The sequence below is a fragment of the Carcharodon carcharias genome, chromosome 3 (assembly GCF_017639515.1).
Source record: "Carcharodon carcharias isolate sCarCar2 chromosome 3, sCarCar2.pri, whole genome shotgun sequence".
NCBI lineage: Eukaryota > Metazoa > Chordata > Chondrichthyes > Lamniformes > Lamnidae > Carcharodon > Carcharodon carcharias.
The window spans coordinates 57,807,754-57,825,059 of NC_054469.1; the positions used below are offsets into that span (position 1 = coordinate 57,807,754).

At 42.3% G+C, this 17,306-nt stretch overlaps 1 protein-coding gene across 1 annotated transcript in view; it reads left to right on the forward strand.

The window, feature by feature from the left end:
• The window catches only part of enkur (enkurin, TRPC channel interacting protein), a 32,401-nt gene extending 15,609 nt beyond the window's left edge, over nucleotides 1-16,792 (forward strand). The window contains exons 4-5 of the mRNA XM_041183941.1: nucleotides 9,028-9,174; nucleotides 16,334-16,792. Of these exons, the coding sequence (XP_041039875.1) occupies nucleotides 9,028-9,174; nucleotides 16,334-16,507 (321 nt within the window). The 3' untranslated portion in view covers nucleotides 16,508-16,792. The remainder of the gene's footprint in view (nucleotides 1-9,027; nucleotides 9,175-16,333) is intronic.
• Nucleotides 16,793-17,306: the final 514 nt, after the last annotated feature.

The window sequence follows — 17,306 nt, forward strand, 5'->3', positions numbered from 1 at the left end:
GGAACTCCCTATTCTGCTGCATTAAACAGCTGCCCTTATTCTATACCTATCGTTAATATAGACATCCCATCCCTCTGGAAAAAGCTGCAGAAATCCTGGGACAACATGAAGTGGATGGGGATCTTGTAACATGGGTGTCTGCCTCTTTTCCCAGTGCTTTATGACTACTGAATAAACATTCACAAAATACAAGAAATTAGTCCTTGAATGTGTAGGAAATTGAACTGGAGAATGAAGTGAAGAGTAAATTTTCTTAGTTGATGCTCAGTGCAGATTCTAGGACAAATGGTGAACAAGGAGTAGAACTAAGACGAAGAGGCATTCATTTTTTTCTGTTGTTCAGACTGACAGCTTTATATATTAAGATCCTTAAGACAGTTATTAGTATAGCCTTCCATTACTCAAATATTCTCGCACGTTGCAAGTGCAGGTTTCTATAGGAAAGGTTACACAATGATTTCTAATCTGACAAAATGACTTCCTCAGATGAATTGTTTGCTATGATTGGTCAGATTACCTGAAGTGATATTGGTGTTGGAAAATTGAAGGAAACTCATGTACAGCTGTTAGACGAATTAAGAAATTTGAGAATATATTTTCCAAAAGGTGAATTTATGTAAATCAATGTGGAACTAGAGAACAGTGTTATCCAAATGTTAATTTGGTAGATCTGATTTTCAAGCATTAAGCAAACTTAGATAATGGTGAGTGCAAGATGTTAGTTAGAAAGGAAACCAACAGCTGACAAAACAAGAAGGAGAATAGTTTGCAGCCAGTATACTTTGAGATAGAACTGAAGCAGCACAGGGGAGACTGAACTATTCAATACCAAAGTTAACATGCAATCCAAGGAGAGAGCTTGTGTGTATTTCTGTATGTATAAGAGATTGTGTGTATGTATGAGACTTAATGAGTTTGCTGTTGTGCTTACGAAACAGCCTGAAAATCTACACTAAATATTAATAATTTTCAACAAACTATATCACAATAACTATCAATGCTCAACGTTGCACTACCCCTTTTATTAGTGTTCATAGCAGGAGATAGTTTTCATAAGCAGATCCATGCCTATGTTTATGATCTCATTTTTTTTACCTCCTCCCGAGTGGATATGTGTGGGCTGGTGCTTGAATAAGTAAGGTGCCATGACAGAATGACTGAGTCAAGAACAGCAATCGATTTTGTGCAGCTGTCAAGTTTCTCAATGAGGTATACAAGAACATTTATTTTAAGGGTGTGCATTCTAAATTGTGAATAATGTGTGGCTGAGTAATGATGGGAGGTTTTTCAAGTAACCAGAATGTCTGGAAACTATAAGCACTCTACACTGTAAGCAATTTATCTCATTACCATCTTTCTCCTGACAGGTCTCCTCCAACTTCTCCATCTGCTCTTACCTCTGTGCTTCACCTATGAGGAAATATAGAACTTCCTCCTCGTGTCTTCTCAGGCCTGATGGTTCCCATCTCTCCGGGAATTGCACCACTTTTCCTCTGTGCACATACTTCTACTTTGCATAGAACACAGATTTAGCAGGCTACTAACTTTTTTATTCATTTGCAGGATGTAGGCTTTGCTGGCTGGGCCAGCATTTATTGCCTATCCCTTGAGTTGCCCTTGAGAAGGTGGTGGTGAGCTGCCTTCTTGAACTGCAGCAGTCCATGTGGTGTGAGGTACACCCACAGTGCTGTTAAGAACGGAGTTCCAGGATTTTGACCCAGTGACGGTGAAGTAATGGTGATATATTTCCAAGTCAGGGTGGTGGGTGACTTGGAGGGGAACTTCCAGATGGTGGTATTCCCATCTATTTTCTGCCCTTGTCCTTCTAGATAGTCATGGTCATGGGTTTGGAAAGTGCTGTCGAAGGAGCCTTGATGAATTCCTGCAGTGCATCTTGTAGATGGTACACGTTGCTCCTACTGTGTGCTGGTGGTGGAGGGGGTGAATGTTTGTGGATGTGGTGCCAATCAAGCGGGCTGCTTTGTCCTGGACCCAGTTGAGCTTCTTGAGCGTTCTTGGACCTGCACTCATCCAGGCAATTGGAGAGTATTCCATCACACTCCTGACTTGTGCCTTGTAGATGGTGGACAGGCTTTGGTGAGTTAGAAGGTGAGTTACTTGCCGTAGGATTCTGAGCCCCTGACCTGCTCTTGTAGCCATAGTATTTATATGGCTAGTCCAGTTCAGTTTCTGGGCAATGGTAACCCCCAAGATGTTGACAGTGGGAGATTCAGTGATGGTAATGCCATTGAATGCCATGGGGCAATGGTCAGATTCTCTCTTCTTGGAGATGGTTATTGCCTGGCACTTGTGTGATGCAAATGTTAGTTGCTACTTGTAAATCCAAACCTCGATATTGTCAAGGTCTTGCTGTATTTGGACATGGACTGCTTCAGCATCTGGAGAGTCTTGAATGGTGCTGAACATTGTGCAATCATCAGTGAACACCCCCATTTCTGACCTTATGATGGAAGGAAGGTCATTGATGAAGGAGCTGAAGATGGTTGGGCCTAGGACACTACCCTGAAGAACTCCTGCAGTGATGTCCTGGAACTGAGATGATTGTCCTCCTACAACCACATCCATTTTCCTTTGTGCTAGGTATGACTCCAACCAGTGGAGAGTTTTAACCTGATTCCCATTGACTCCTGTTTTGCTTGGGCTCCTTGATGCCACACTCAGTCAAATGCTGCCCTGATATCAAGGGCAGTCACCCTCCCCTCCTCTCGGGAGTTCAGTTCTTTTGTCCATGTTTGAAGGCTCGAATGAGGTCAGGAGCTGAGTGGCCCTGGCAGAACCCAAACTGGGCGGCAGTGAGTGGATTAATGCTAAGCAAGTGCCGCTTGATAGCACTGTTGATGCTTCCTTCCATCACTTTACTTGATGATGGAGATGGCTGGGATGGAATTGGCCTGCTTTTTGTGTACAGGACATACCTGGGCAATTTTCCATGTAGCTGGGTAGATGCCAGTGTTATAACAGTACTGGAATAACTTGGCTAGGAGTGCTGCAAATTTTGGAGCACAAATCTTCAGTACTAACTTATTATTTAATTTCACCCAGATGTCAGCAGATATTCAATTGTGATCATTTCTTTCAGATAGAAGTAATGCAAGAACTTCTTCGTTTTTTGCAAACACAATAGAAAATGTGATCATAAGACCATAAGACAAAGGAGCAGAAGTAGGCTTTCAGCCCATCGAGCCTGCTCTGCAATTCAATGAGATCATGGCTGATCTGATAATCCTCAACTCCACTTTCCTGCCTTTTCCCCATAACCCTTGATTCCCTTACTGATTAAAAATCTGTCTATTTCAGCCTTGAATATTCTTAATGACCTAGCCTCTACAGCCCTCTGCAGTAAAGAATTCCACAAATTGACTACCCTCTGAGAAACAAAATTCCTCCTCATCTCTGTCTTAAATGGGCGACCCCTTACTCTTAGATTATGCCCTCTGGTCCTAGACTGTCCCACAAGGAGAAACAAACTCTCAGCATCTACCCTGTCAAGCCCCTTAAGAATCTTATGTTTCATTAAGGTCGCCTCTCATTCTTCTAAACTTCAATGAGTACAGACGCAATCTACTCAACCTCTCCACATCAGAAAATCCTTTCATACCCGGGATCGTCCTAGTGAACCTTCCCTGGACTGCCTCCAATGCCAGTATATCTTTCCTAAGATAAGGGGACCAAAACTGTTCACGGTATTCTAGGTGTAGTCTAACTAGTGCCTTATATAGTTTTACCAAGACTTCCCTATATTTATATTCTGTTCCTTTTGAAATAAAGGCCAACATTCCATTTGCCTTCCTATTGATGTGGGACAGTGGAAGGGAAGACAAGGGATGTGTTGTTGCTCAGGGTCAATTTGACAACTTAGGCTCATAGCTGGCACTTTGGCCTCGGAATCAGAAAATCGTGGATTCAAACCTCACTCCAGCGAGTTGAACTCTTAATCTATGCTGACGTCTCAGTGCAGTACTAAAGAAATGCCATATTGGAGGTGCCGTCCTTTAAGTGAGACATCCGGTCTGAAAAAATCCTTCAGAGAAGTTATCCTGATGCTAGCAATCCTGGCTAGCAATTATCTCTCAAATCACATCATTAAAATGGATAATCTAGTATTCATCTCAATGTTCTTTGTGTAATCTTACTGCTGAATCTTCTCATTTTTAAAGGTCTTTATTTCTTGATTGCCAAAGAGACAATCTCTCTCTCTTCTTACCATAATCCCTGCCACCATAGGCAGAATTTTATCTGGACAGGTCTGTGCACAACAGGGAGGTCAGTAGCTCAGGAACCCATTGATAACTAAAGTAGGTTTTACCATGGCTCTTTAATTCAGCCATAGCATTGGCATCCTGCTTCTGGGTTTTCGCGATGAGGACTCTCTATTTAAAGGGACTCTAAAAGGGCTCAGAATAACTGCAGGAAATCTTGTTTGTGAAGGCTGTTGGAAACAAGGACATGGAAAGAAGATGTTTAATGACCTCATTACATCAGGAAAGGTGACAGTTTTCAGGTGACATAACGCTCCTCTGACTCCATCTCACATCTCCTCAAATCACAATCTGAGCAGCCAAAAGCCATTTCGCACCTATTTCTTCATAGTCACCCTGCTCAAATGTTTTCATTCCATCCTCAACACACATTCCACTTCTCATATTCATAACCCTCTGCTTTTTTGCATTGTAAAAGAGAGTGCACAACTCCAGGGAGAGGCAGAGAATTGAGGATGGATCTGCAACCATAGCCACGCTGACCAGAAGAAAGTGCAGAACAATTGGCATCCTCCTCTGAGGACACAGATATGCCCATGGTGTCTGCAACCATTCACTTGGCTGCAAAAGAAGCCTTTGATGGCCTCATCCAGGCATGCTTTGCCTAACTTGTGTGCATGAGGACGTCTGACAATGCCATCAGAAATGTTATGTCTGCCCTCCAATTCAATTCATTCCTGCAGTCAACAATCCAACCATCAAATTCATACCCTCTCATTCTCCTAAGAGCTGATCATAACTATTCACCTGAAGGCTACTAACCCAGGTGAATGAGGTTGGAACAAATAGGAGCTGGAGAATGAGGATTTCAAATAAGTGTTTTATTTATTGAACTAGGATTGACATAATGCCATAAAAATTGCTATGCACACCCAAGTGAATCTCTGAGCAATTAATTAAGTCTTTCTCATCCACTTCCCCTTACACCTATATGATGCAATCCCTGTGGCCTCAGCAGAGTTGGAAGCAGGCTGCTTGTTCACCTGCTCTGACAGTTGAGATGAATGTGGCGGATGTCCTCTGAACTACTGAGCAGTTGAGGGCCCATTAAAGACTATCCCACCTGCACCTGTGCAGGGTCAGACTCGGTATTGGGGCAGGAGATAAAATGTGAAACTTTCAGGGCAGAGCAAGAGATGAGGGAGGATGCCAATTGTTCTGCAGCTTCCTCTTCCTACAGCTCCACTCCTCTATAGCATGATGTTGAAAAAGGCACAGCAGACCACAGCCATTTGAGAGGTAATTGGGGCATACAGAAGGGCACCTTCAGATCTGTTGCTCTGTTATCGCCCTTGTGGTCATGTAGCTCCTGTTGTATCTCTGCTCTGGTTCACCAGTGGGGTTCCTTACAGGAGCCAGTGGTCAGGTCTCCTCTCCCATGAGCCAGCCACTGACATTGTGTGGGAGCCTGAAAACCTGTTGGAGATATGACTGCTCAAGAGTGAACGAATCCTGATAGCTTCCTGGATATCTAGAGCAGGCATGCACGATAATCTTCTGATGGTCACAAACTATCTGAACATTGAGGGAATGGAATCCTTTGTAATTGCTGAAGACTCCTGGCTGCATTGAGATGCTTTGAATGCCATGTGTGCAGTCAGTAACTCCCTGGACCTGTGAGAATCCAATCACTGCAACAAAACCGACAGCCCTCTGTATTTGATTGACTTCATACATGTCAAAATGCACATAAATGGCAGCCTTGGACAACAAGGCATCTGTGTTGTGAGAGATTTATTTATAAACAGCAGAATGTGAGGTTCCAGAGATATCACCGGCATATTCCTGGCAGGAGCTGGAGACAAAGAAATTCAGGGCAGTGGTGACTTTGATGGCTACTGGAAATGCTTGCCCGCCTGCCCTCTTGGAACTAGGCCTGCTTTATATGAGACTGCAGATACCAGAAATGACCTCCTGTGAAAACCTGAGTATCCTGAGGCACTGTTGTGCCATTTTGAGGAAGCTCACTCTCTGTCTGTATACTCTGCTGTCACCTTTTAATTGGAGCTCTACCTCCAACCATCCTCCATCCCATTTGTCCTGTGAATTGGTAGGTGGCTGTGGAGGAGGCAGCCACTGTTGGTGTTATTGCTGCTCATGGTGCTACTAGTGCTCTTGCATTTGACGTGGCTCCATGCTGCTGCTGGTATGCCTGCTCCTGCTGCTCCTCATCAGAGGTCCAGGCTACTGCTGCATAAGTTGCTCTGATGAATGAAGGTCCAAAGCAGGGAAGGTGAGTAAACTTCAAGGTAATTGAAAGTATTTCCAAAAAGTTGGAAATGACCCTCAAAGCAGTAAAATTAGGCTCTCAGAACTAATCTTGCAAGCACAACAAGCCTTTCACTGAAATAAAAACAGGAAGTGCTGGAAATACTTAACAGGTCTGGCAACATCTGTGGACAGAGAACCAGAGTTAACATTTCAAGTTGAATATGATTGTTCTTCAGAACTGCCCCTAAATGAAGCCTTTCAGTGAGGCTGGCCACGTGCTTTGTGATTTCACTGTTTAAAGGCTTCCCAGCATATCAGTTTCATTGTTCAATGAATCCCTATGTTTTCACTTCATGGACCCCTGCCGAGTTGGACAAAGCTCAGGAAGCCCATGCGTTGGCTAATAAAACTAATTGCCTCAGAATATTTTAATGCCCAGCATCTCACAGGGGCGCCCTGCTTGCATACAAACCTGCCCGGGTTAAACTCAAGTGAACTAAATGATAAAAACAAAAAAACTGCGGATGCTGGAAATCCAAAACAAAAACAGAATTACCTGGAAAAACTCAGCAGGTCTGGCAGCATCGGCGGAGGAGAAAAGAGTTGACGTTTCGAAGGGTCATGAGGACTCGAAACGTCAACTCTTTTCTTCTCCGCCGATGCTGCCAGACCTGCTGAGTTTTTCCAGGTAATTCTGAACTAAATGATGTCAGGTTCTCGACTTGATGCCACTTTTAAACGCCAAACCCCACCCCCTGCAATCACGCAACACCACCCACCACTCACTGTCACCAGCACCAAAACCAGCCTCACCTTGGCTGTTAAAATTCTGTCCTATGACTCCACCATTTCTTCAGGAAATCTTGGGTTTCAGCCATACTAACCCCACTGATGTTACTCCTACTTCTATCATTGTAGTTATGACTCAAGCTGTAACTACAAGGTGCATTTAACATTAGAAAAGACACTGTGAATGTCTGTAAACTTAATATATCTTATGAAGTTTATCGAACATGAAATAAAAGCTACACCACATTTATAATCAAATCAGTCTCCTATTTATCATTCCTTGGTGTCACCACATCTGGAATTTTGAGTACGGTTTTGGTCTCTATTTGAAAACGGACATAATTGCGTTCGAAGCCATTCAGAGAAGGTTCACTCAACTCTTCTGTGATGAAGTCTTATCTTATGAAGTAAGGTTGAACAAGTTAAGCCTATAGCCATTGGAGTTTAGAGGAATGAAAGGTGATATTGTAACCTCTAAGATCTTGAGGGGCCTTGATAGGGTAGCTACCGGGAGGATGTTGCCTCTTGGGGGTGAGGGGGGGATTAAAACCAGGGACACAGTTTAAGAATAAGAGGTCACCCTTTTATGACAGAGATGAGGATTTTTTTTCCCCTCAGAGGGTTGTGAGCCCGTGGATTTCTCTTCCCCAGAAAGCAGTTGTGGCTGGGTCCTTGAATTTATTCAAGGCTGAGTTAGATGGATTTTTGATAGACAAAGGAGTTAAGGGCTATATGGAGCAGACAGGAAAGTGAAGCTGAGACCACATCCAGATTACTCATGATCTTATCGAATGGCTGAGCAGGCTCAAAGGGCTGAATGGCCTACTCCTACTCCTAAGTCCTATGTTCCTATCCTCTTCACTTTTTCTCTTATGGATACACGAACTGAACCTGAATAAAGCTTTCAAATTTGTCCTGTAGTTTTTCTTCAAATAATTGTGGAAGGTAAGTGGACTGAAACAGCTAGAAGCTAAAGGAAAATATTTCAGCAGATTGTCTGACTGCTGATGCATTCTGGAACATTTAGTACTCTACACCTGCTCAATATTCAAACTTTACTTTCAGCTAAGTCATGGCAGCAAGCAAAAAAAAAATCCAGTCAAAAGTCCAACCATTTAAGGGAGGCTGAGGCCTTCAAGTAAAAAATTTAATGAGGGTGTTAAAAGTAACAGAAATTATCAGTGGACCATTGTTGTGAGATATGTAATTATTTGAAATTTTATCCAGCTTAAAGGTCGGTAGTGTATTTTGGTCATTAAGATTTTTAGTTACTGATGAATAGAAATGTCGGAAGAAATTATTTCACAAAGCATTTTGAGTGATTTACAATGCCACCTAATGCTATAACAAGTAATTATTACAGAACGGTGTTATTTAGTATTGGTAGTCCTGTTAGAGAGTCTCCCTTGTGGTCTGACAGATAACATTAAGTGTGACAGGTACATCATGACCTTTTAACATTGGAATTCTAATCAGTAATGTTTAACTAACATTTTACAATGTTAAATCATGACACAAAGAAAGGATTTGTAGACAGGAACTGCATGTCGTGTACAAACCTTAAAGAATGAGATCTGTTTAAAGTATTCCAGAAGCTTCTGTGACTCCAGTGAGCTGAGGAACTTTTGCATATGAGATTTAACACCTGCAATTTTACATATATAATTATGTCTAATATTAATTCAACAGTAAAACAAAAAAGGATACTTATTACTCATTGGGTTAATCTGGTTCATTTCACTTGCAGGACTTTGGTAAAGTTCCAGATTATCTGATTCGACGGACTAAAGAGGAGAAGAAAGCACAAGAAGAATATGATGCCTATGTAAAGGAGCGTATACGGCAAGGTTCCATGAAAATGTTGACTGAAGATGAGCGGAACAGTGTGTTATCGGTTAGCAATGATTATCCATATCCATGATATATTCAAAAAAATCAAATATCTGGCTAAGATTCCAAACCAGCGAGGGAAACATGGCAAAAGGAATAGGCCATTGAGACCATCAGGCCTGTTTCACTATTCTGTTACCTCATAGCTCCCCACTGCAGTTCATACTGGCTGTCTTCTCCTTTTCCCATTTGAATTCAAGATGGCACACTTCTCCCCTATTCCCCAGCTTACACTGACAGTGGTCTCCTCTTCCATCCTAGTTTATTTGACGTTTTTTTGTCCGGCATCACTCCAGCATCTCCTACCACTTCCGAGTTCATGCTTTCACCCTCCCCATTAACACTGGCACTCACAGTTCATAGAGTCATTATGAAACATAAGGAGATCATTCGGCCCATCGAGTCCATGTCAGCTCAGTAGGACAATCTAGTCAGTGCCCTTCCCCATACACTCCCTGTGGACCTGCAGTTTATTTCCTCCAATTGCCCATACAATTTTGGTGTCATTGATCATCTCTGCATCCACCACACTCATAGACAGCAAGCTCCAGGCTACTGTACCACTCGCTACGTAAAAAGATTTGTCCTTACGTTTCTCCCTTCTGAAAAAAGAAACATGTCTAAGCTTTTCATCTTGCACTCATAGGACAATTCGCAAGAATGCTAATATAAAGGGAAAACAACAATTTATGCCGTATGTGAAGCAAGTGCTGATTGGTTGGCAAATGGACTCCAATTGGCAGAGGCATTGCCATGGAGAATGCACCAATGATGGTTACTGACAGTTAACTGTCAGGCATTGTTTGAAATTTAAACCAGGCAGCTTGACACTGATTGGTCAAGGCATTGCCCTGAGGACTGAATCAACGAATGACTGTCACTTATTTTGTTCAGCTGAAATAGACGCAGTGTTTGTACATGTTCTTCCTGTCTGCAAACAACAGGACCCTATGTGTTAACATATGCAGCTTCCAGTACATGCAAATGTGCCACACTGCGAGCCCGAATGACAATCTTAAATTGGTTGTCAACATAATTCTTAGCACGCTGAGGATTATTTAGCAAATGTCCAATAGTGGAATCACATCTAATGTTGGGCACTGTGTTTTGAGTTTTGCAAGCACAGGCTGGTTGGGTATGGTCTGTACCTTGCCTGTTGCGAACAGCGGCTGGGACATACTGTTTGGTACAATCCACCAGTCTTTGGGGTGTACAGCCTACATACCTAGCATCACACTGGCACTGAAAATCATATGCAACATTACCCATTTGTGTGATAGGAAGAACGACTTTTTGGCTTGATGGTAGTATTCTGTTAGTGGCGAATACCACTCATGTTGCTACTGCATAGTAACAGCGTAAAACAGCTAGCTTCACCTGTTGCTTACATTTTTGAGATACCTTGCCTTTCCAGGGTAATCTGAGTTAGACTGGGCACTTTTCAGGGCCAAAAGTGACAGCCTTAGGCCCATTCATGAGTTTGCGTGAATACAGTGCGAAATTATCTAATAAGTGTAGCTACTATATCTTTGATGCGGCCTAATTCAGCATCAAGCTTGCATAGTGAGCAAATGGCTCGAGCTTGCTGGACTTGTGTAAGAGCGATGAGCTACCGCTTGATGTATATGACTGGGATCTTCCTCACAGTTTGCTACCTCCGCATATGTATGGGCTGCCCAAGGCACACAAAAGTGATGTCCCTTTACACTCCATTTTATCTGTGACCTGTTGTGCACAACATGAATTGGCCAAATGGTTGGGTGAATTGTGACAACCAGCTTTGGCCGAGTTTTCCACATGCACAGTGAAGGACTCCTTCATGTTTGCGAAGGCCATACAGGACTTGCGTATCAATAGCAATGCTATGTTCATGTGCTCATCTGACATAGAAACTAGGAGCAGGAGTATTCGGCCCTTTGAGCCTGCTCCACCATTCAATAGGATCATGGCTGATCCTCTATCTCAACTCTTTATTCCCACTTTCTCTGCATACCCCTTGATGCCCCTAATAATTAAAAAATTATCAATTTCTTTCTTGAATATGCTCAGTGACCTGGCCTCCACAGCCTTCTGTGGTAAAGAATTCCACAGGTTGACCACCCTCTGAAGAAATTTTTCCTCATCTCAGTCCTAACTGGCCTGCCCCGTATCCTGAGACTGTGGCCCCTGGTGCTAGACTCCCCAACCCGGGGAAGCATCCTCCCTGCATCCTAGCATGTCTAGCCCGGTTAGAATTTTATATGATTCAATCAGATCCCCTCTCATTCTTCTAAACTTTAGTGAATACAGGCTCAGTCGAACCAACCTCTCCTCTTACGACAGTCCTGCCATCCCTGACATCAGCCTAGTGAACCTTCACTGCACTCCCTCTATGGCAGGTATATCCTTTCTTAGGCAAGGAGACCAAAACTGCAAGCAGTACTCCAGGTGTGGTCTCACCAAGGCCCTGTATAACTGCTTCTTCTGAACTCGAATCCTCTTGCAATGAAGGCCAACATACCATTTGCCTTCCTAATTGCTTGCTGCACCTGCCTGTATTCTTTCATTGACTGGTATACAAGGACACCCAGATCCCTTTGTACATCCACATTTCCCAATATATCACCATTTAAATAATACTCTGCCTTTCTGTTCTTCACACCGAAGCATATAACTTCACATTTATCCACATTATACAGCATCTGCCATGTGTTTGCCCACACGCACAACTTGTCTAAATCGCCCCGAAGCCTCCTTGTATCCTCCTCACAACTCACAACCCCGCCCAGTTTTATGTTGTCAGCAAACTTGGAAATATTGCATGTGCTTTCCTCATCCAAGTTTATATATATCATGAATAGCTGGAGCCCAAGCACTGATCACTGCGGTACATCTCTAGTCACTGCCTGCCCTCTGGAAAAAGACCCATTTATTCCCACTCTCTGTTTCTGGTCTGTCAACCAGTTTTCAATCCATGCCAGTGTATTACCCTGGATCCCACTAGCCTCTTATGTGGAACCTTATCAAAAGCCTTCTTGGAATCCAAATACATCACATCCACTGGTTCTCCCTTATCTATTCTACTGGTTACATCCTCAAAAACTCCAGTAGATTGGTTAAGCATGATTTCCCTTCAATTCTTCTGCCATTTCTTTGTTCCCTGTTATAATTTCCCTTGTTTCTGACTGTAAGGGACCTACATTTGTCGTTGCTAATCTTTTTATCTTCACACATTTGTAGAAGCTTTTACAGTCAGTTTTCATGTTCCCTGCAAGTTTACTCTCATACTCCATTTTCCTTTTCTTGATCAATCTTTTTGTCCACTTTTGCTGAATTCTAAACTGCTCCCAATCCTCAGGCTTCCTTCTTTTCCTGACAATTTTATATATCACATCTTTGGATGTCATACTATCCCTAATATCTTTTGTAATCAGTGATTGAGCCATCTTTCCTGTTTTATTTTTGCTCCAGACTAGAATGAATAATTGTTCTATTTCATGTATGCGTTCCTTAAACATTAGCCATTGCCTATCCACCATTAACCCTTTTAGTAAGGTTCCCCAATCCATCATTGCCAACTCGCACCTCATACCCTCGTAGTTCTCTTTATTTAGATTCAGGACCCTAGTTTCAGATTCAACTTCTTCACTCTCCATCTTAATGGACAATTCCATCATTTTATGGTCGCTCTTCCCCAAGGGACCCCATGCAACAAGGTTATTAATTAATCCGTTTGCATTGCACAATATCCAGTCTAGGATAGCCTGCTGTCTAGTTGGTTCCTCAACATATTGGTCTAAAAAAACATCATGTACACACTCCAAGAAATTCTCCTCCATAGTATCATTGATTACAGTTGTGCCCTTATTGCATACATCTCTAATTTCCTGTTTAATGCCTTCCCTTACATCTCCGTTACTGTTTGGGGGAGCCTATAGACAACCCTCACCAACATTTTCTGCCCCTTGGTGTTTCTTATCTCCACCCAAACAGATTCCACGTTATGATTTTCCAAGCCAATTTCATTCCTCACTATTACATTGATTTCCTCTTTTACTAACAGTATTACCCCACCTCCTTTCCCTATTTGTCTGACCTTCCTAAATATTGAATACCCCTGGATGTTTAGTTCCCATCCTTGGTCACCCTGCAGCCATGTCTCCGTAATTGCAACTATATCATAACCGTTTATATCTATTTGTGCTGTTAATTCATCTACCTTATTGCGAATGCTCCGCATATTAAAATACAATGCCTTTAGACTTGTGTTTTTAACCTTAGTCACCTTAGCTTTATCTTGTACTATGACCCCATTTATTTTTCACCCTACCTGTTTGTACTGGTTCCCAAGAACTGGTCCCAATTCCCAGGAATCTGAAGCCCTCCCCACTACACCATTTCTTCAGCCATGTATTCATCCGATATATCCTGTTATTTCTACTCTCACTAGCACGTGCCATTTGTAGTAATCCTGAGATTACTACCTTTGAAGTTCTACTTTTTAATTTACATCCTAATTCCCTATATTCAGCTTGTAGGACCTCATCCCTTTTTTACCTATGTCGTTAGTACTAATATGTATCACAACCAGTGGCTGTTCGCCCTCCCCCTTCAGAATGCCCTGCAGCCTCTCCGAGACATCCTTGACCCTGGCACTAGGGAGGCAATATACCATCCTGGAGTCTCTTTTGCGGCCGCAGAAATGCCTGTCTGTTCCCCTTACTATTGAATCCCCTATCACTGTAGCCCTGCCACTCTTCTTCCTCCCCTCATGTGCAGCAGAGCCACCCGTGGTGCCATGGACTTGGCTCCTGCTGCTTTCCACTGAGAAGTCGCCTCTCCCAACAGTATCCAAAACAGTATATCTGTTAGAGAGGGAGATGGCCTCAAGGGACTCCTGCACTACCAGCCTTCCTCTACTCTGCCTGGTGGTCACCCAGCCCCTTTCTGCCTGTTCAGTTTTACCTATGATGTGACCACCTCACTGAACATGCTGTCCACAACAATCTCAGCATCACGAATGCTCTACAGTGAATCTACCAAGCTCCAGCTCCAAAATGCAATTAGCCAGTAGCTGCAGCTGGACACACTTCCTGCACACATGGTCACCAGGGACACTGGAAGTGTACATGCCTTCCCACATAGTGCAGGAGGAGCATATCACCAGTGCGAGCTCTGCTGCCATTACTTCCCTTTAGATTAAGCTCAACATTGCTAGTTTATTTACCAATATTCCACTTAAGGAAACCATAGATATTTGTGCTGCGGCACTGTATCATTGCGATCTAGACTGGCCAACATTGCATGAATCAGTATTCATTGGACTTATGAAGTTGGCAACTCACCCAGTTGAGCTCAGTTTTAATGACACTACGTATGCTCAAATAGATGGTGTTGCCATGGGATCCCCTCTAGGCCCAGCTCTCGCAAACATCTTTGTTGGATTCCATGAGAAACATATCTTCAATGTAATGACACCTAACCTCCTACCCTCGCATATTTCCAATATGTGGATGATACATTTGCTATATTTAAATCCGCTGCTGCATGCATCAACTTCCTTACTTGTCTTATTGGACTCCATCCTGCACTGAAATTCACCTATGGAATGGAGCAGTCAAATGAACTCCCCTTCCTTGACGTACTAGTTGAGAAATCTGCCAGCCGACCTTCACTAGACAATATGCGCGTTGGGATTCTTACATTTGCACATGCTATAAGATTGGTCTTATTGGCAACCTCATAAATAGGGCCCGAACCATTTGCTCACCATGCAAGCTTGATGCTGAAATAGGGCGCATCAAAGGCATCCTGCAGGATAATGGCCACCCTGATCTGATCATTTCACGCTGTACATCACACAAACTCATGAATAGGCCTAAGGCTGTCACTTTCAACCCTGAAAAGTGCCCGGCCTATCTCAGATTACCCTGGAAGGGCAAGGTATCTTAAAACTTTGAGCTAAACCTAAAGCTAGCTGGTTCACACTGCTACTATGCAGTAGCAACATGAGTGCTGTTCGCCACTAACAGAATGATACTGTCAAGCCAAATAGTTGTTCTGCCTATTGCACAAATGAGTAATGTGATATATGAATTTCAGTGCCAATGTGATGCTAGGTATGTAGGCCGTACATCCCAAAAACTGGTGGATCATATCAAACAGCATGTCCCAGCCGCTGTTCGCAGTGGGGAAGATACAGACTGTACTCAACCAGCCCATGCTTGCAAAATTCAAAACATAGTGTCCAAGATTAGATGTGAATCTGCGATTGGACAACATTTGCTAAATAATCCTCAGTGTGCTAAGAATTACGCTGCCAACCAATTTAAGATTGTCAGTCAGGCTCTCAGTGTGGCACATTTGAGTGTACTGGAAGCTGCATATATTAATACACAGGGCCTTGTTTTTTTGCAGACAGAAAAAACATGTACAGACATTGCGCCTCTTTCAGCTAAGCAAAATAAGTGACAGCCATTCGCTGACTCATTTCTCAGGGCAATATCTTGACCGATCAGAGTCAAACTGCCAGGTTTAAGTTTAAGTTTCAAACAATGCCTGACAGTTAACTGTCAATCACCATCATGGGTACATTCTCCATGGCAACGCCCCAATTGGAGTCTACTTGCCAACCAATCAGCACTCTCTTCACATACAGTATAAATTTTTATTTTCCCTTTATATTGGAATTCTTGCAAAGTGTCCTGATGAGTGCAAAATGAAAAGCTTAGACATGTCTCTTTTTTCAGCAATACTCGAGTTCTGTACTATCAAACATATTTTTCTCCTTTCATTATACCTGGGAAACGTTAGAAATGTAATAGATTTTGAGCAGGTGGAAGGGATGAAGGAAGGAAAAAGAACAAAAGGGGAGGACTGTGATAGGGTGGAAAATCAATGCAATCTCTTTTCTTTTTATTTTATATTCAACATGATAGACCATTCAGATATATCAGCCAAGTTTAATATTTGCATCTGTTTAGCATCACCATAAACTACTTTCCTTAGCAGGATGGTTTAAAGACCTGTGCCCTATTAGTCCTGCCCTTAAGGAAGAGTAAACTCAGGATATTTTATTTTGATTACCAGTTGATATTAAGGTAGCTTAACTAATATGCTATGAATTTCAAACTGAGCTACGTAATGCTGATCTTTTTGCTTTTCTATTTCTGGTAACCTTTCAGGGGCTAAAGCAGAACTGGGCGGAGTTGAATCATGCGTATCAAAGTCTTTCCATTTTGATAGATACTATTTCCAAGCAACTCCACAAGGAACGACTTGAGACCAAAATGAAAAAACTAGAACAGGATATTGACATGATTGAGAAACATAAATTTATCTACGTTCCACAAAATTGAATGGTTTCTTTTTTCTTTTTCTAATTTTTCTTTTTCAGTCATAAATTTATGTACTTGTTTTGAAAAAAGTAAAATGCCATATTATGCATTGCAACATTTTTGATCCTAGAAGTAGTTGCCCATATAAAAGTCCATATATTTCACACTTGAATGTATTTGAAGAAATTATTACATGACAAGTGGACAACAATGTTACAATTTAAATTCGTTATCATCACAAGATTTTCCTTTTATTTCATTTGACGAGGAATGTTGGAAATGACAATTGAAATATTGTATTGTACAAAATGTTAAATATTCATTGTGTATCAATAGCAATGGTTTATTCTGAGAAACTGTCATTGGTTTTGCATTCAAAGAAGCAAGTTTTGGCATAACAGACTCAACTATTTGAAGTTTTACACCACGAAAGTCACCACCTCATGTGACATCAAAGGAAAACAGATAGATGATTGGTGGCTATCTCTTCCATGTCTCTTTTGATTGGCCAAGTGGTTTAAATCAGGAGATGTTATTACAGCTGACGAGTACAGTTAAGAAATTCACTTCTAAAATATTTAACATCCAAATTAATTAATTAAATAGAATAGAGATGGCTGGGTAGGCGATGTGTTGCAGCTGTGGTATGTGGGAACTGCTGGACACCAGTGCGATCACCATGGCCACATCTACATCAAGTGTTAGCTGTTCGAAGAACTTTGGCTCAGAGTTGATGAGCTCGAGTCCAAGCTGTGCACACTGCGACTCATCAGGGAGGGGGAGAGTTACCTGGACACTGTGTTTCAGGAGAAATTCACCC